This window comes from Nelumbo lutea, chromosome 2, assembly GCF_056320005.1.
Source record: "Nelumbo lutea isolate HS-2025 chromosome 2, American lotus-T2T, whole genome shotgun sequence".
Classification (NCBI taxonomy): Eukaryota; Viridiplantae; Streptophyta; class Magnoliopsida; order Proteales; family Nelumbonaceae; genus Nelumbo; species Nelumbo lutea.
This window is the reverse complement of record NC_142685.1, coordinates 6,842,132-6,862,261: the sequence shown is the minus strand read 5'-3', so window position 1 is coordinate 6,862,261 and position 20,130 is coordinate 6,842,132. Positions and strand designations below refer to the sequence as shown.

Below are 20,130 nucleotides of genomic sequence, written 5' to 3'. Positions count from 1 at the left end.
GCTGTGCATTGAGAATATTTCTATTTGTACTGTGCGAACGGTATGCACGCCATATTCGATTTCGGCCAAGCCTCGTCTCCCGTTCTACTAGGCCTATGCGTCAGCTTTTTATCTTTCCCATTATCCGAAGATTAAAAGCAAATTTACGGGAAAATAAATAATAAACGTAAATATATATAGGTTGGTTTATTTATATTTATTAGAAGAAAAATACAAAAGGCCATCATCTCTTTCGTTTCCCTCTTCACTTATCGTTTCTCCTCCCAGTCTCGGTCTAGGCAAGCTCCACCAATTTAGCAGAACATCAACCCTAAATTCATCTCTAAATTTCGCAGGTATTTTGTCGGTGAACCACTGGAATAGAATTTCTAAGATTCCGGATTAAGGAACAGAAGAAGAAATTTGCTAATCTGTACACTGCAGAGCTTCGTAGTTTCAATCCACCTGGAAATTTTATTGTATACTAATGAAGGATAAATGGGACCTCTGCCGATGAGATTCATCGTCTGCGATGGAGTTTATTCGGATTTTGAGACGGTATTCTTAGGATTTTGCAATTTCATAGCCGAATTGCTGTTCCGCTTATTTAACAGATCTCTTTCGTTTGCTGACAAGAAGGATACTGTTTTGAGTTTCTAGGTTTTTTTTTCCTTGATTGGAGGACTAAAACCTTTAGTCTCTCTTCTATCTAGTCTGCTCTTTACGGACGAAGATCTGTTTATGTTTAACCAATGGAGATTTTGATTGTTTTATTTACTTAATCGTCTTCCGCTCCTAAGGTTTGAGTCTAAAATTGCTTTATCTAGTTTCCTTTTTTTCAGTAATGGTGTCTGGTTCCGGTAATGATCCTGTAGAATCCTTCATTAATTCCTTTAACGCGATTAAAGAAGCTCTTTCTCCACTTGAATCCGGAATTCGACAAGCCGCGAAAGATCTTGAGTCCTGCTGGGCGGTTCCGACAACTGGTCTTAATAGTCTCGAACTGTTCCCTCAGTTGAATGTTTCTCACGAGAACAATAGGACTCCGAGTTTCTCTCTGAGGAGGAAACAGTCAGAAGATGCTGTTGTTGATGAGAGAAAAAAAGGTTTGTCTATAAGGGTTCCTATCAAGACGTTCTTCGGAACCTTCTTTCCGCAATGTGGTAAAAATGGCCCTAGGATTGACTTGTCAAAAAAAGGGTCTAAGGAGAAAGTCTTAGCTAAAGAGGAGGCTTCTCGTGTGAATTGCTTGCACCTTGCGCTGTCATGGTCTCTTCTGTGTAACGGTTTCGTCCAGTCATTTCCAAGTCCATTCAAGTCTGGGAGGAAGCGCGAACAAAAACAGTTTGCCCAAGAAAACACCTACTCGAGTTCGTGCACGCAATTATTCTCTGTGGTTTCATCTAAGCTGAAACAGAATGGAAGCGGTGGCCTATTTGATGCACCATTTCGAAACAAGTGCACGACATCTAAGGAAGGAGAAAATCTGTGGATGGAAATCCTTCTTGGTCTTATATTTGATAGTTTGACTCAAAATCTTAAGAACTTCGATCTGGGTACCCAAGAGAGCTGTCATAAGAGTTGTTATCAAATAAAATCCTCGTCTTTTTCTCCTCCCTTTGATCATTTGGGGGCAATTACAAGTTTACTGAAAGGAAGAAAAGCTGAAGTTGATGGTTTTCTGGGAAATCTGAAGTTTGCAAGGGTGGGTGGTGTGCCTCCAAGTCTGGTTGGAGTAGCTTCTGTTAAGGGAGAGGGTGAAGATGGTGTCTCCACTGGAAATAGGGAAGAAACAGAGAGCAATTCACCTCAGAAGATTGCAAATGGACTGCTAAATATTCCGTTATCAAATGTCGAGCGCTTGCGGTCAACACTATCCACTGTTTCATTGACAGAACTGATTGAACTTGTACCCCAGTTGGGAAGGTCATCTAAAGACTACCCGGACAAGAAGAAGTTATTCTCTGTCCAGGATTTCTTCAGGTACACGGAGGCAGAAGGTATGTGACTCAAACGATCACAAAGTTAAAACTAGATATTGCATCTTTTTTCTTTGATAATTTTTTTTTTGCTACAAGTACATTTTTTTTTTTATAATTAACTAGATATTGCATCTTTATGTGCCAATTACAGTCATGCTATATCAATTTAATTGCTTTAAACATAATAGAATAAACAATGATCTCTGTGTGCAATGCATGGATTTGGTGCAATCTCTTGAAAGAAGTATGTGAAGTTGAAACCTTATTCCAACATCTATCATAGTAATATTACTTAGCAAAACCTTAGTCCAACAATATGGGGCTATTATAATAAAGTTACTAAAACTTTATTAGAAGGGAAATTGAAGCCGGATATGATAGGACAATGGGGAAATGAAGGACAGCTATAATACCACAATATGCAAGGGAATACAAAAGATTCTTGGTGGTCTTAACAGAGGCACTGGAACCCTTAGATGCGTGAATGAGACACAAGGCATGAAGAAATACATGCACATATATGTGTGCGTTACACACATGAATGTATCCCAAGTTGTTAGTCATGTGACTCATACTTATACGTGTGAAATGTGAACCTCAGGATTGAGTCTTGAGGCTAAACTCGTGCCAAGCCTAGAGGTTTAAGCCTCAAATACTGTTTAAAATAATCTCTCCAGTTCATCATAACCAAAGGACGAAGCCAACCAACCTTTATAGTCAAATGAGCAACTCAGTCTGAAGTGAGTTTCCATTACCAATATGAAACAAATATATTGTCATAGTTTTTTGATTGGTAATTTGTTGTCATGGTTTTTTTTCGATTGATAATATGTTGTCATAGCTTGACCTTTATGGTTTCTAAAAGCAAGCCATCACACACACACACACACGTGTATTGAAAAGCATCATTCTATATATTAACTACCCACAACGGAAGAAGCCACTAAACCATTTACAACACCCTTATCTTTTATTTGTAAATTGCAAGACTTTTCAATATTATATATGTTACATGGATACTAGTACAAGTGTCAGAATCTGACATATGTATAAGGTGTCGGATTCGACAAGCCCAAAAAATAGGATTCAAGGGCTTGGTTGCTATACTTTATTTTCAAGTTACACTTTTTAATGATGTATCCTTTATGTTAGACAAATAATGGGATAATTGCCAAAAAAAGTATCAAATATGGATGCATAAATCAATGCAAACAACACTAAGCAAACAAAGATTGATTGTACTAAATTAAAGTACCTTGAGTCACACATATTATTGATGTCACAAAAAAAAGAGTCTTTTTTTGAAGATAAAATAAAATTTATTAAAGAAAAAAGAGAGGAATACAAGAAAGGTGACAAGTAGTCACCCAAAAGAAAAGCACTTCAAAATCCCAAAACGATCTGACCCAAACCAGCATACACTGAACCTGCAGACACCTAACTGACACCTTAAATGAACAAACAAAGAAGAAACCGAAGACTTCGAAACCAGCCCCCCTTAAATGTCATCAACCTATTTCTCAAAAAAGAAAAAGAAAAAAAAACAATGCCCACCCAAGCCAAAAAATGAAAATGAAACTCCCCAAATGCTCCACACATGAACCACAGAGACAACTCTCAACCCCCCACCAACCTCCTAAACTGAACACAATCAAGACCACATGGCTCTTGAAGGTCTGGCTCCTGCAGACTTGCTTCTTGTTGAAATTTTTGATTTTTTTTCACTTTTTTGACAGGCCCCACACCAAACACACTTACTCTCAATCTTGCAAAAGCTTTTGAAATCGGGAAATTTTGCTGACATCTTAACCTCCTATATTGCTTTCCAACAATAACGTTCTTCTCAAGGTCATTAGCTTCTAAGGCACTCTCATAACTTCTCTTGAATTGCAGCACCACATTCTTTTCAAAGGTTTTGAATTCTACTCCCTCCACACCTTCTCCAACAGCCACCCCATCAAGTCCTGGCATCCTTAACTTGATACAGATCTCCTCTACCCCAACATCGAACCCCTTCCCATCATAGGACACTTCCTTTTCCATTCTCTCCTTCCAACTCTTTAAAAGTCTTCCTAGTCTACATTTCTCTAACTCCCATTATGAATCAGTGCTTTCAACCTGTTTTTGACTTGGGCAATTGAACTGATTAACTGAATAAGTGTTGGGGTCTCTGGTTTTTTATGATTTTGATCATTTTGCTCACCTGATTGAACCACTAAACCTGCCAACCAACAAGCTTTTCCAGGTCAAAATATGGGCCTCTGAAGTATCCATGTAATGTAGCATATAACAGTGTGCAGATATGAAGTTTGGTTTATGACCATTGATGCCTAGGAGGTCTAGATATGGATTGGGGAACCAGCTATAAATGAGCATAAATCATGGGGTAAGTAGTGTTTGCTGGCCTACAAAAAGGGCTGCCTCCCTGCCTTACCTATTGTAATTGTAAATTATTCTTTTAAACCCATAAATAAAATTCTTGGTTGTTATTGATCAAAAAAGGAGGCCTAGATATGGATACTGATACATATGCAGATATGGGAAGTGGGGAACTGGGAATACAACTATTTGTTTCCTGAAATCCAGGTAATTGATATGGATTCAAGTAACCTATTTAATGGTCATACCATGTCTTTATAATTATTTTTCAACAATATCTTGAAAACTGGACCAGTTCAGCTAGTACGAAAACCTTCCAGATAATTTGAAAACCATATTGGTTTAACCACTGGTTGAACCAGAAAACCATATTGTCCAGTTTTCAAAATATTGATTTTTAAGCTAAATATCAATTCACAATTTTATGTCATCACACTTAATAGAACTTTTAACATCTAAACTAGGGTGATCATGGGCAACAATGGGCCGGGCTTAGCACCTATTATAAAGGCTATATAGCCTGAGCCAAGGCCTAATATGTTCCATCAGTACATATCATGTCCAACATGGATACACTAAGCTTGCTCAAGTATTTCGGTATCATAGAACATTGATTGTCCAGTTATTTATTGAGATCTTTATCTTTGTCTACTTTTCCATTTGTTGGATTTTTAACATGTTTTAGGAGGTTAAGAGATTGTAATAGACTACTGGTTCTTCTCATATTTTTGCTTTTATTCTTCTCCACGAGTTGTCTCTTTAGGTTAACCTCAGGTCCTCGTGTGCTTACAGGAAGACGGTTTTTTGAGGAACTGGACAGGGATGGAGATGGCCAGGTAACACTGGAAGATCTTGAAATTGCAATGAGAAAGAGAAGATTACCACGGAGGTATGCTCGGGAGTTTATGTACCGAACCAGAAGTCACATATTCTCAAAATCATTCGGGTGGAAACAGTTTTTATCCTTGATGGAACAGAAGGAACCTACCATTCTTCGAGCTTACAACACACTATGTTTAAGCAAGTCTGGTACTCTGCAAAAGAGTCAAATCTTGACATCCCTTAAAAGTGCAGGACTTCCGGCCAATGAAGACAATGCCATTGCCATGATGCGCTTTTTAAATGCTGATAGTGAAGGATCTATTTCTTATGGCCATTTCCGCAATTTTATGCTTCTACTCCCTTCTGATCGACTTGAAGATGATCCTCGGTAAGATATTGAATATGTTACTATGAGTAATTACTTATTAGAGAATAGAATTATTAAAATTGACTTCTGTTCAAGTAAAATGGGTTTGGCCCTTTGGGTGCTCATGAAGTGCTCAGTAGTATTCAGTTTGTGTTTGGATAAACATTAAATTATCTATCCTGTTTTTGAGATATTCAACAAACCCAACAAAGCCTTGTGCCAACTATCATGAATTCTCTAAGCAATGGCTTGAGCATGTCAATGCTCACAGTTGGATCTTTCTTTGCATGGGTGCTTAACCACACTGTAATGAATGCCCTCCTGTATTGTAGATGCATTTTGAACTGAATCATTCTCATTTATTTTTTGGCATGTTCGTTGAACAAAATTCATTATATGCAAAAGTAGCAGCAGGGATTACTAGTAGAATATGATAGCGTATGTCTTGGAGAATTGAGATTATATCTTAATATACATAAGGATGTTTATTATGCGAATGGAAAGCCATTTAGGTACTCATACACCTGCATGCACACGGAAAATATATTTCAATATTCATTCTCCATTAGGCATACTGAGTACAAAAAATATTAGGTTTGAAGAGTTCTGTAGGGACTTGTAAACCATTGGAAACTCCCATTCTCTTCTTTTCTTTGTCCGTTTTGAACCCTTATTATTATTGTTCCATACATTACTAATATCGGGAAAATGTACATGTACTGATTATGTGTTTATGGTTGCCATTCTCTTGGAACTATTCACTTTTTTTAGGTAAGAACTTACAGATAACAATTTTGGTAAAGTGGTCACATGAGTTAGTTTTAAGATCTGATATTTTTCTGTTTCTTATTTCCCAGTACTGTATAGATGGCTGAAGAAGATGCATTTTTCTTTATGAGATATTTAACATTAATAGCAAGTCATATTTCACAACAGATTTTTCTAATGAGAGTTGTTATTTTCTTTTCATATTATCTACAGAAGCATATGGTTTGAAGCTGCTACTGTTGTTGCTGTTGCACCACCTGTGGAAATACCTGCTGGAAGTGTATTAAAATCTGCTTTGGCAGGGGGCCTTGCATGTGCACTTTCTACCTCACTAATGCATCCTGTCGATACGATAAAGGCAAATTCTTTGGCTATTAGCTACTTCTATATTTTCTTTTCTTTTCTTTTTTGGTAGGGGTGAGGACCTGGTCAAAGTCATCTTATAGTAGGTAAAAACATTTTCATAGTTGCTTGTTAATATAAGCAGCTAACTTTTCATTTACACAGTTTAGTATTTCTACTATATCTAAAAATATATTCATTTATAGACAAGTTTTTGATAACCTATTAAACTGGTTCTATCCTCAAAACTGTTAGTTATTAATTTCTCTGACTTTCTTTCAAAGGTATTTCCTATCATCCTTCATCCATGACACTTGAGTTTAGATTTTGGCTCACAATGATGATGTAGGGAGGCAGACTAGATGGAGTTGAGATCTGCTGTAAACATTTAATATCATGGGAAGGGCACTTGGTAGACCATAATTTTGGGACACTTTAGTAGCTGGATCTTGAAGTAAAAATGGGCTGACATATGGATATTATATGAAAACATCAAAGTTTTCATTGTTTTATGGGAGGAGATATATGCCAATTCTTTTCTGAAGATCTTTTAAGATTGCAAAATTATCAGTTATGCTGGCTGCTTAAAACCAAATGCTAAATGTGATCACTGAGGAAAACCAATCCGAAAGGTAGGATTGTAAATGGACCAGATATTGGTCCAATCCGATCAGTTCCAGTACGAGTCCATTATGGATGGACTAGGTTCAATGACCAATCCAATCTGATGAAAACTTTGAACCATTCTGGACTGGTCCAATTCAATGCCTGGACCATCCAAACTATCTGAATTAGTTTTAATTTAGATTGGGTCCAACCCAAACCTGGTCCATGGTCCATTGACACCTCTGCTGTGGACGGACCGTACATTGGTTGAATCCAACCCACTCCAATATAAATCCATTACAAACAGACCAGGTCCAATCTAACAAATAATTTGGACCATTAAGTCTGGACTGGTCCAATTCAAGATGTCTTATTGGTCTGCCCAATCTGTTAAAATTGAATTTGTTTCAGACAGGGTCCAACCCAAACCTGATCCATTGACCCCCCTACCAAAAGGTAGGAGGTTTTTAGGGATGGCAAGAAATTTCAATATTCTAGTTCTGAAGAATCAAGTAGAATTACTTGTATCAAGATTTGGTTTCCTGGTTACTCACTTTGTTCTTCTCTCAAAGTTATTTTTTTTTTGCAAACTAGGGGAAAACATTTTTATCAATAACCATGTGCTTGCATTGATTATGAAGAGGAGAAATCCTGCATCCTGAACCAGATACAGAGAAGACAATACAAGCAGTGCAAGCTGCAACTTGCACTATTTGGGTACAATGAGAAAAAACCATTGCATTACATCAATACCCAGACCTGGTATTCCCTACATAAGATTGTCCTTATTTACCCCTATTCTTCCAAGGACATCTGCTATTGTATTAGCTGATCTAGGTTTCCATCTGAATGAGAAATTTAGATTAGATGCCAAGAACATAGCTTCTCTGATTACCTGCTGGAGTACTAAAGAATCTTAAGTTTTGTTTTTTCAACCAACCTTGGACTACTTGGCAGTTTCCTTCCACAACCAAATTATAATTCATACCTTCCCAAATTATGGCCAGTGCATTATCATTTTTTTTGTTGTTTTCATATTCCAGAAACCCCTTGGACATGTAATCCACCGATTACCATACCCCTGATCCTATGTTTCTTTAAAAGACATGTTGAGCAAATTAAAAGGGCTGAGAATGAGGAATTTCTGTCTTTGATCCTATTCCCTATCCATGTGAAGTGAAAAAAAAAATTTGTTAAAGCATATAATTAAAAACTAGCTTTTGGAAGTGGTGGTATTTCTTGAGGGGTAATATTGATATTACTATCACTAAATTCATTGTAGTTTTTTCTGAATATTATAAAAACAAGCTTTTGGTATTGGTTTCACTCCATAATACTTTCTTGGTTTTTCAGACTCGAGTACAAGCATCAACACTCTCATTCCCGGAACTTGTGTCAAAGCTTCCTCAAATTGGAGTACAGGGACTATATAGGGGATCTGTTCCAGCAATTCTTGGTCAATTTTCAAGGTTAGCTTTGTTCTATGTGCAATCTCATTCTTGTTCATGTTTAAATATTTATTTATATTAGTTTCATTTGATGATAGCCATGGGTTGAGGACTGGAATTTTTGAAGCAAGCAAACTTGTACTTGTAAATGTTGCTCCAACACTTCCAGAAATTCAGGTAATGGTTATTAGTAGAATTTTTGATAAGGTGCAATCTATAGCATCCTAAGAAACTTGATATATATGATTATTAGGTGCAATCTATAGCATCCTTCTGCAGCACAATCTTGGGAACAGCTGTGCGGATACCCTGTGAGGTACTGAAGCAGCGTTTGCAAGCTGGCATTTTTGACAATGTGGGAGAGGCTATTGTTGGTACAATGCGCCAAGATGGCCTCAAGGGTTTCTTTCGTGGAACTGGTGCTACACTCTGCCGTGAAGTTCCTTTCTATGTTGCTGGCATGGGGCTCTATGCTGAATCCAAAAAGGTATGAAGTTTGCACAAATCTAGACAACTAGTACCATGCTCAGGATGTCACCTCTGCTTCAGGAACATGGTTTAAAATGGCAAGACTGTTTGTTATTGGACGCATGAATAGTAATTGACTTCTCAACGCAAATGCTGCATGCTAATTGGTGCAAGTCTATTAGGGTGGTGGTGAACTTTGGAACCTGTCTGCATTACATTTATAGAAAGAAGTGTGACTACTTCAAGTGGGTTATCAATCCCATGAAAAGGGGCTTATCATTGAGTACTCCATGAAATTTGTTATCGTGTGTACATGCACACACAATAGTCAGACTTTGAAGAAAAAATTACATGGTTGTCACCAAGGTTAAAGTATCAATACGTATGAACTAATATGTACCCGTTTTTGAGGTTACAGACACGGTAGGGGTGGAATGGCCAAAATTCTTTCTCACATTCTCTCTCTCATTAATTTCTATGTAATTCCTATAACTACTCTCTCATTAATTTTTTTGGCATAACAACTATAAGTAAGAAGATTTTAACCTAGGTCTCTGGGTTGAAAGACAAGAAGTCCACCACACCATGCTCCAATTAATTGTCATATTTTAACTTTTAGGCATTCTCTTCTCATTAAATGTCTGTCAATAAATATTAAAAAATTATTATTAGAACTTACTTATGTATAAATATTAATGCAAATTATATTGACTTTCTGAGAATGACGATATACTCATGTATGTACATATTTTACTTCTTTCATCATTTTTCAACATTTACCAAGTGTGTCCCCAATAATTTACACTTCACATAATAGATTATAGTATGCTTTTCTTATGTGTATATAACTTGCACTCATCTAAAACTTACATTTAGTTTATTGATGTGTTTTTTCCTAGCATATCCATGCACACCTTAATTTTTCCACATACATGTGTATCCAAAGCAAATCACAATCTCTCAAAGTTGACTTTCTGATGCTCTGAACCCTGGTTGTCACCTAGTCAAGGATATCCTATTGAATAGGATAATGCTATGGACTTGCACAATATGCTTTGGGTATGTCATGTGAGCCATGCGATCATTTTCCGATTTTCCAGTTTTTTTTTGTATTACCTCTGACTTGGCATGTACGCAAAATGAGATAATACCTTTTTTTTTTTCTTTCTTAAGGCTGCTCAGCAGCTTCTGAGGCGGGACCTTGAACCTTGGGAGACAATTGTGGTTGGGGCTCTTTCAGGAGGGCTTGCTGCGGTTGTGACAACCCCTTTTGATGTGATGAAAACAAGAATGATGACTGCTCCTCAAGGTCTGCCAGTATCAATGTCAATGGTGGCTTTTTCCATTCTCCGTCAGGAGGGCCCTCTTGGTCTATTCAAAGGAGCAGTCCCTAGGTTCTTCTGGATTGCACCTTTAGGTGCCATGAACTTTGCAGGCTATGAACTTGCAAGAAAGGCAATGGACAAGAATGAGGAGCCACAAGGTGATCAGCTTCCTGAAAAGAGGCTAACCAACGCAGGTTAAAGATCCCCAACAGCCTCACAGTTGGCCTTCTTTTTCGAATGATACATGTGAGTTGTGCAACCTCTGGCAGGGATTTTACAGCAATGAGAGCATCATGTTGCTTCAGTTTTATTTGTCGACATCACCCTCTTCTTTTGAGACTTCTGAATAGCTTGTAACTTTTTCAAGCATTTTTGTAATCCATCAGTACTCGGCAAGAGCTTACATTTTGGGCACTAAATTTTGTATATTAACACAGCCCGAGTCACTGAGCAAGCAAAGGCAATTACATATGCTTAATCAGTTCTGATAGAATTTGAAAAACAAACTGCGAATGATGTTTTTCTTTTTCTTTTTTTTTTCTTTTTTTCTTTTGTACATCGCGCAGTTGGCCATACCATACTTTACAATTTTATGGCGATGTTCTTTCGTCTTTTGTTTTGAGCAAGTTCATGTCGTGCAGTGGGAAATAATGTTATTACATATTAACATAGTTATTAACTGTTCCCATCGGCACAGTGCTTAAATTAATTTCTTGGATGGCTAACCAGCAACTCGGTGCATTTATTTCTAGTGTTGAACGTGGATGATAGTACTTGAGAATGAACAAAATATCTCGTGTATTATTTTTTAGAGAAAATTTCTTAGTAACTTTTATAATTTAGGAAATTGACCAAGGGCCTGTTTGTTGCATCTTTTCTCATGGTTTTTTGGGCTGTTTACAAGTTGGAAAGAATAAAAATCGGTTTATTTCTGTTTGGCATGTGGAAGATTTAGTCATCAAAAGAGGGATATTGAAAAGACCTACAAAGCCCATTTTGGGCTTATTTCAGGAAGTTCCAAATGAAAATTTCCGTCTCTTTCGCGTTTTAATCTCGTGTAAAAAGACCTGAAATGATGCATGGAAAGACGCATCTATCAAATGATCTTTGGGCTGCCCAAATCTTATGTCAAAAACTCAATGCATCTTTTGACTGTTAGAGCTACAAGAAGATCTTCTCAAGAAGATTTGCCAAACGGGCTTTAACACTATACTTACTATTTACATATTAATTATTAAAATTTCTGATAATTGTCTAAAATCTCATTAATTTTCTGTTCACATGTGACATTATATGATTGATATATATTTTTTAAATTTTTTAAAATATCTTTTTATGATTACAGTGTCAAACTATAAAGGATAAGGAAAACTCACTTTTAAATCTACTCCATATCAGTCTCCGTCTTCGTTGATCTTTGTCTCCGTCTCATCAGTGCATATATTCATGAATACTGTGCTATTCATGAGCGAGGTGCCTCTTCAACCTTAACTATTTAAGTTTTACAAAGAGAAATCTAATGCAAGCAAATGTATTGTTGCGCCGATTAAAGATATGAACTTTCCTGGATATTGCCACTTCTTCCAGGTCACTGATTCAGTCTCAGCTCCCTTTCTGGTTTCTTGGTTGTTTGTCCTTCCAAACAATAAAGTAGTGATATGATTCTTACAGAAAAATAATAATCTATGGAACTCCTCTGCACCAATATTTATAATTCAAGACACAACCCATCTATATATTCTCAGAATTTATCTTTCTTGTTTATACCCCGTTGCAGAATGCAGAGCCACAAAATGGTCCTCTTCAATTTCTGTTAAACATTCCTTCCAACTCTTCTATTTGTGGTTTCTCTGTTCCATTTCTTATTCGCCACCAAAGACTAACTGGTTCAAGATTGGCCCTTTGCTCTCACAATACAACAATCAACAATAGCCCCCTTGAGTCGGAAAAATTTTCCTTGATCTCATCTTTGTCTATGCAAGTCCAAGCCTTTCCAGCACGCCATCATCTCTGATTTTTACATCTTCCCTTTTACCTGGGACTGTTGCATCTTTAAATATTCTGTTTAGATATGTAAATCGTAGTTCAGTAATCAGTACAAGGCAACAATTGTAATTGATTTTCTGACAAAAGAAGTTCATTTCAAAGATACGCTGTTCACATTGCAGGTTTGTTTCCAGCTTAAAACGTGATTTTTATTTTTCTTATATATATGGGCTGTTTTGTTGAAGGATAGGATTATCCGGCTACAGCCAACGTGGTAGCTTCAAGTCACGCCAGGTTAGGTCAGGTTAAGGCCAACCCTAGTCCAATCCTAAGTTTTAAACCCCTAACCCTAACTGAATTCCTTCAACCCTAAGGTTGAGTTGGACTCAGGTTGGGTCCAACCCAACTTTCTTTCCATCCCTTATAATCTCATAGAACTTGATCTCAGATCTTAATTCAACTTTCACTATATATATTAATCCTATGTTTTATTAGTATTTGTTCATTGATGCTTTTATTAGTTCTTTAAGTACACAATTCAAAAAACATAAAATATGTTATTAAGGTTTTAGTACCAGCGTATCGGCCAGTTTCAATACTTTTCTTTAGGTTTTATTTTATTTTTTTTTGAAACCGGTTCAGAGGGGTCTATTTAAGTCCCAACTACCCTCTGAACCAATGGCTGACCCGATACAACCCCTGGAGGGGCATATCGGGAAGCCATTAACACAATACGTATCAACCAATACGGGCGGATACATATTAATACTTTGAACCTTAGTTTTAGTATTACCAATTAGAATTAAGTGAAATGATTATCTTAAAATAAAGAAATGATAGTATGTGGTAGGGGCTATACAACTGTCATGCATTGAAACAAATCAATGTATAATATATGACATGTACTATAAAATCAAGTTCAGATTGCCCGAGGGATCAACATCAACCCTAACCTTAACCTAAGCATAAACCCAACCCAATCCAACCCGACTTTTTCAGGTTAGGTTTGAACCAACTCAACCCAAGTTGCAGCCTTAATGGTAGCTTCAGGAATCACCTTCGTTGTTTAGATCTAGTGCATTAATAGGAGTGGCCTTGTGTTTGTGGCAATGTATCAACCCATAAAGACCTCAGTTGTTGCCATTATGGCCTCCATTGCTTGAGGTGAACAGTCTAGGTTGCTTCGATCTATATAAAGGCATCATTAGAACATACTTACAAAGCATCTAACTGAGATGCAAATGAGAATAGGAATGGCAACGGGGCGGGGCGGGGCGAGGACGGGAAGAGATCTATACAAAGGCATCATTAGAACAGACTTACAAAGCATCTGACTGAGAAGCAATTGAGAATAGGAATGGCAACGGGGCCAGGCGGGGACAGGGAGCCTTTTTCCATCTAGGTTGCTCGTTGCTTCAATCTATACAAAGGCGTCATTAGAACGGACTTACAAAGCATCTGACTGAAATGCGAATGAGAATAGGAAAGGCAACGGGGCAGGGCGGGAATGAAAAGCCTCTCCCCATCCCCTATAACAGGGACAAGGTTATTCCCATCCCCATGGAGATCCCCATTCCCCGTGATTTTTTATGATGTTAATCATATTATTTAAAAAATAAAAATAAAATAATTTAAATTTATAATCCTATTAAAAATAATATTTTTAAAAAATATTAATATATAGATGTATATATACATATATACATATATAACACATGCATACATATATTAGTGGGAATCCCATGGGGCAGGGAGTGCTCTCCCTGTCCCCGTCCCCGCCCCATCCCCACTAATAGGGATGAGAATTTCTCCATCCCCGCTCCATTCAGGGTGGATCCCCACGGGGATCATTCTTAAATGAGAACGAAATTATAATCCCAAATCACCTGAAATGCAGATGAGATTACAGCTCTTAAAAATTTTTATCAGTTGGGCTTTATTTTGAAAATTGATGAATAGTGGAGAGCAAATTCAATGTTTTGTTTTTTCGTTGCTACTTAATGACAATGTCAGATGTCAGAAAACTAAGGGGCAATTTAAGAGGGTTGAATTAATCAATTTGGTGCATTAAGAAATGTATCCCATTTTTTAACTTGACATACTACGGGCAGTTCGAGAGCCTGGTCCCAGCTCCCAAGATCCAAGAGAATTGTAAGCGGAAGCCTTATCATCTTTAGACCATACCACTCGGAATATTGTGCCTCTTTTCATGAAGATCCTCGATGAGTAATCTTCTCATCTGAGCAACAGAGCTAGAAAGGTAACGATGTGGTTATATTTATTTTATGAAACCAAGACCATAAGAAAAAGGCAAAATTCAGACTTCAATGTTGATATAACCAAGGTTGACACATCAATAGCCCCAATAGTCGTTCCGAATTTCATCATCAAACTTCTTCTTCAACTCTGGGTGCTTCTCAAAATACTCATTTGCAGTCATGATGCTGATCTTTTTCTGTTATGATTGGTGAAGTTTAAATGAGCAGAAAAAACATATGAATGAATTACACTTGCTATGGAAGGAAAATGTATTGGTTCCTTTTGCTCACCTTCATCTCTTGGACTTCAGTAATTTCTTTTTCCAATCTTTCGGACTCTTTCAGGGATTTCTCTTCTGCTTCTTTTAGCTCCACCAACTATAATCAAGAAGAGCACTCAAGTATTACTACAATGCAATGATTCAGTTATTCGGATTTAAGCAGGTAAAACACTGCAGGCATGAGCAAGAAGGAGAAACGAGAAAAGAAATATTAAGTAGCAACTAAGAAATATCGCATCTCACCCATGCATCAAACTTAGGTTTGTATTGAGGAGTCACAGTGTCTACATACTTGGGGATCTCTATGCCTGCAAAGAAAAACAGTAACAAAGGGAAAATGAAATTGAAGGTCAGAACACACACATGTCGGCAATATAACACATACACACAAAGAAGGGGGAGGGAAGAAGAGAGAGGAATAGAATATTAAAGTTCAATAGTCATATTCAAGGATTAAAATATCGTATCGATATGATATGCCCCATATGTATCAGTAGATGCGCATGGCTACACTGATACAAAGACTTTTGTAAGGTCTGGGTTTTTAAAGGTGTGGGCCCCAAGCCCCCATCCCTCTAATTATAAAGTAACAAGTAAAAAAAATGTAAGTATCGGTGATATCATTACACACCAATACCCAAAACTAAGTGTCAGGTGTATTGATATTTTAATCCTTGGTGATATCTTAATCACTTAAAACTTAGAAGGGTGGAACGGTTTCAAGTGCATGTGATATTGTAATTCAAGGCTATTCAGGAGCAGAGACTTTGTGTGTGTATGTGTGTGCGCGCGCGTGTGGGGCAGGGGGGACTGTATAAATCTCTAAATAAAATGTTGGGCTTAAGGGACCCAGTGTATATGTGAGAGTGTTTTTCAAAACTTTATGCCCCCGAGCAGATTTCAAGGCTACATGAAAACTTGTCCTTCAGCAGATAAGTCTTTTATCAGGTATTCCATCATATTTCACCAACTCATCAACAAATTGTTTAAGAGCTCCTGTCAAGATAGATAAAGGGATAATTGCATAAAATAATCATTTAGAAAATGAACAAAATGACAATAGTTTACCAGATGAGCTTAGAGTTTTATTGTTTTAATGCCTTGTTGACATACCAAATTTAGAGTTTGGTGAATTCTTTCTGAGATTGCAACTTCCATCATGTAGAATCTCAGTGTACTTTCAAAAAAAAAAAAAACTTTGTTCAAGACTAGGATATGACAACTGTTGTACCCCAAGTAACACTAACTGAAGTTACTCAAGCAGATTGAAACTCTTGTAACTTTTGACCGTGGTATAGGTAGCACCAAAAGAAAAATCAATTTGCATCTTTACTTCTAAAAATTTGAGACAACCTCATTTAATAGTGTCATTAATTATGATAAATAACTATGGACTGCCATTTTCACTAAAGATTCAAAATGACTATTGACCATTTAATGTGCAAGGACAATTTTATAACTTAAATGTGTAATTCCCATATTAATAAGTATTAACTGTAGATTTATATTGAAAATATCATGTACGATAAGTTAGGAATACAGTATAGCTCCCTGTGTGTGTCCAGATTTGTTGAGGATGCTAATCTTTGGGGGTTTTATTATGTAGTTACTCAGAGAGGCATTTGTGTCTGATTTTTCTGTAGGAGGTGAGCATATTGGTTAAGTTGTTGAGTGGAATTCGTGTTGGTGGGTTGGATGATGCCTTATCGCCTATTGATGCATCTATCACTTTTTTGCTATCAATGAATTTCCTTTTCTTATTTACTAAAAAACCAAATGTTATGGTTTACTTAATATTAATAATGAATAAATATCTTTTAAAAAACCACAAACTAAAGATGTAAAGAAGTATCCAACTTCCAATTATAAAGGAATAAAGAAAAGAAATGTCACAAAAATAGATTCCAAACAATACAAAATGCATAAAACATACTGTCATAGGCCTCTTTATACATATCCACCAAGCGAGAACCAATTCCTTTCCTGTAATACTCCCAGTCAATAGGTTCTGGTTCCTGCATAAAGGGGAAAATGTAGCAAGTGAATAGGAATTGGGATTATTAATTAACTTAACTCCAAAAGTTGGCAAAGCATAGTCTCCATTTTAGCCCTACTTTGTAGGACTACAACCTGCATTTCTGTCTGAGGTTAATATAATATGTTGTGATCATGAAATCAGCAATAAGTTTTGTATTACTAGTATTTGTAGGATTGGAGAACAACTTAAATTCAGAAAGCTAGACATGTAAGGTCCAGTTCTCATATGCCCTTATATCACGTTCTCCACTGACATAAGCCTTAAGGACAGATCTGCATGACTAGCAAGTCTCCATATAGTTCAAGCAAGAATCCACAATTCCACAGCATACAGAACACATTAATGAATACAACAACATTTTAAGGCATATCTCTCTCTATGAACTGCATTATCCACAAAATAGCATCCTTAGATACACAGAACTGATGATCAAGAATTTTATTAGATTGTCTCCTGTCGTGTTATATCAATCTTGTAGTTCAAATAAAATAATTGTAACACATGTTAAAAACCTTACAACCATATACTAGTCTTGTCAGATCCTCATGTATAAAAAAGGATCGTGTAGGATTAAGTATCAACTTACAAGTGTACACTTGGTATAATTCCCATACTATGATACAAGGTGATTTTTCCAACTCATGACTAAGAGAACACTCAAATTCAAGGAAATAAATATCATTTTCGTACAGCGTTATATAATAATGTTAAAAAAAAAAACATGTTAAACCCCGAATAGTTACATTAGAATCAGTGAAGAAACTTTTACATCCCAAGAATTATTAATTAAAACGCAAGGTGTATTATTGCATCTAGTTTAGAGGTTACAAAAACTGTTATTGAATTCAACTTTCAAAGGATGCGAAAGGACACAAATTGCAACGTAGGAAAAACTCTGAGCATAGAAAAAGGTTAAAAAATAAAAATAAATAAATAAAAACGCTACGGGCTAGGCAAGACTATTGAACTGATAGTGTCCATTAATTGTTATGTGCCTGTGTTTGAAAGAGAAGAATGTCGACATCTGCTAAGATGTGTTCTGCATAGGAGGAAAATGTGTAGGCTTCGGTTATCTCATAAAAGACAATTACAACTTTGTGAGTTCATGAAGAGCCATGCTTGCAGGATCGAAGAATGTAGTACATGATACACCAAACAAAAACCCTAGCTTCAAACATATCATAACCAAGCAAAAAAGACGATCGACCAGAAACGTGGATCTCAAGAAAAGATCAATAAGAGAAAAAAACCTCAGATGATGATGAATTATATACAATCGACGATGACAGAGAGAGAGAGAGAGAGAGAGAGAGAGAGAGAGAGAGATGCCTGGCTGAACTTGGTTTGGAGGGTGGAGTTGACTTCGTCGAAGGCGCGACGGAGAGAAGCAAACTCCTTGCGCGCCTCTTCGGAAACAAGAAGCTTCGCCATTCCATTCCAATCGATCCCCTTGGACGCCTTGACAGCAACCTCTGCTATTTTCTTCCCCGTACCACTCATTTTTCTGATCGGACTCTCCTTCGCTTCACTGATTATAATGCAGAGAGAGAGAGAGAGAGAGAGAGAGGGAGAGGGGGTCAGTAAATATCAAATTCAATGAGCCCCGGAGGAAGATGGAAAAGAAAGACGATACGAGACACCACTCTTGCCTTCCTCGCTCAAAGATTTGGACCGGCCGCGGCTCGGATTTCTTTCAGATTCCCATCTGAACCGGACCCTATTAATCGAGCCGGCCGGGCTTGAAAAAAAATGTGGTAATTTCAAATTTACAAAATGTGTCTAAAATGGTTATAGATGGTTCTTGCATAAAAAAAGGTCGAAAGGCTAGCTCTAATCTTTTAATTGGTGTCATCTATCAAAAAATCCTTCAATTGGTATCATTAATTATAATGAATGATTACTTAAATGCATATGGATATTACATCGCCATCATTTTTCGCCGAGGCTTTGCTCATTTAAAAATTTTTTATTGTTAAATGTTTCTCACTTATCAATAATATAATAACTTTTTATTCATAAAAAGTTAATGTTAAAAATGACAAAGTTGTTCCATCATGTTTTATAAATTTTTCCCTTAAGTGGGAAAGTTATTTATCCACACCTGAAAAATGAGTAAGTTTTATTTGAATAAATAAAATTCTTTTTACCATGGGACCTGATACTTAATGCAAAAAGAATACCTTCATTGTAAAAACATTTTTCTTTTTTATGTTCTAATACTAGTAGCAAGTATTAATTGTAGAAAGCTAGAAACACCAGTGTAGCTTTGTTTCGCGTCTCCAAATTGGCATATAGATCAGTATATAACAAAAATATGCTGGGGGAGGGTCTTGTATTGTTGGAAGTGGATAGTCTATGCTAGGACCTAGGATGCTCCCGTTTGCATCTTGGATTTGTTGAGTATGGTTCAAAGTAACGATATACTAGATATGCAAAAATTTCTACATCCAAAGTTTTCAACCATCAATACATACTAGTGCTTCTTTTTTATTTTTTTTCTTTCATTTTGATAATTCAAAAGGAATATTTTAAATTTATTAAAAGGACCTAAATATCACTATCTATTGTTTTTGTGACCCTAAAAACCAATACATATCAATACTTTGAACCAATGGTTTAAAAATTGACCTACCACTTTGATCAGCGGTTTGGTCATCCGATCTAAATGGATCAATTTGTGACAATTTAAAAAATTAATAATAATAATAAGAACAACAACAACAACAACAACAAATGTTGTTTGATGGTTTAATCACCTATGTCAGCAGATTCCTGATCAAGTCAACGATTTTTGTCAAAAAAGAAAAGGTTTGGGGTTGAAACAAAACCAAGCTTTGAACCTTATTTTTTCAAGGGTGCTAAAATACTCATATATGGGGTTTTAAATAGTTGGTCGGGGGCATTTCTGTCTGATTTTGTTTTTTTCTGTATGAGGTGGGAATATTAGTTAGATTATAGACTAGAAATTATGCTGGTGTATTGGATGATGCATCTATCACTTTTTCTTTGTCCATGAATATCTTATATCCTTATCCTGTTTACTATAAAATACATTAATAATGAACAAAATATTTTTTAAAA

At 36.5% G+C, this 20,130-nt stretch overlaps 2 protein-coding genes across 3 annotated transcripts; one reads left to right on the top strand and one right to left on the bottom strand.

Moving 5' to 3' along the window:
* The first annotated feature begins 201 nt into the window (after positions 1–201).
* Positions 202–10,992, top strand: LOC148868319 (uncharacterized). Of its 2 annotated transcripts, XR_016107454.1 has the most exons (9): positions 202–537; positions 822–1,979; positions 5,133–5,550; positions 6,511–6,655; positions 8,599–8,714; positions 8,792–8,870; positions 8,947–9,180; positions 10,061–10,220; positions 10,335–10,992. XR_016107454.1 is itself a non-coding variant. In XM_088970924.1 (8 exons), the coding sequence occupies exons 2-8, from the start codon at positions 824–826 to the stop codon at positions 10,683–10,685; spliced, it is 2,499 nt and encodes an 832-aa protein (XP_088827050.1). In that variant the 5' UTR covers positions 202–537; positions 822–823; the 3' UTR covers positions 10,686–10,992. The 2 variants fall into 2 exon arrangements, 1 of the variants encoding a protein (XP_088827050.1); XM_088970924.1 differs by lacking the exon at positions 10,061–10,220.
* A 3,515-nt stretch (positions 10,993–14,507) lies between these two features.
* Positions 14,508–18,549, bottom strand: LOC148868318 (ATP synthase subunit d, mitochondrial-like). Its single transcript, XM_088970923.1, has 5 exons — positions 18,379–18,549; positions 16,945–17,026; positions 15,255–15,319; positions 15,022–15,108; positions 14,508–14,927 (listed from the first exon to the last, which is right to left on the bottom strand). Exons 1-5 carry the CDS (start codon positions 18,547–18,549, stop codon positions 14,826–14,828), a joined length of 507 nt encoding a protein of 168 aa, XP_088827049.1. The 3' UTR covers positions 14,508–14,825.
* Positions 18,550–20,130: the final 1,581 nt, after the last annotated feature.

What these genes read in the sequence shown, in the direction of transcription:
- LOC148868319 (XM_088970924.1), top strand. Translation starts at nt 824, where the DNA reads ATGGTGTCTGGTTCCGGTAATGATCCTGTAGAATCCTTCATTAATTCC. An exon ending in CAGGTACACGGAGGCAGAAG is followed by an intron (nt 1,980 to 5,132) that starts GTATGTGACTCA and finishes GTGTGCTTACAG; the next exon opens with GAAGACGGTTTTTTGAGGAA. An exon ending in ATCCTGTCGATACGATAAAG is followed by an intron (nt 6,656 to 8,598) that starts GCAAATTCTTTG and finishes TTGGTTTTTCAG; the next exon opens with ACTCGAGTACAAGCATCAAC.
- LOC148868318 (XM_088970923.1), bottom strand. Translation starts at nt 18,549, where the DNA reads ATGAGTGGTACGGGGAAGAAAATAGCAGAGGTTGCTGTCAAGGCGTCC. An exon ending in TCCAAACCAAGTTCAGCCAG is followed by an intron (nt 17,027 to 18,378) that starts GCATCTCTCTCT and finishes CCCTTTATGCAG; the next exon opens with GAACCAGAACCTATTGACTG. An exon ending in AACCTAAGTTTGATGCATGG is followed by an intron (nt 15,109 to 15,254) that starts GTGAGATGCGAT and finishes TCTTGATTATAG; the next exon opens with TTGGTGGAGCTAAAAGAAGC.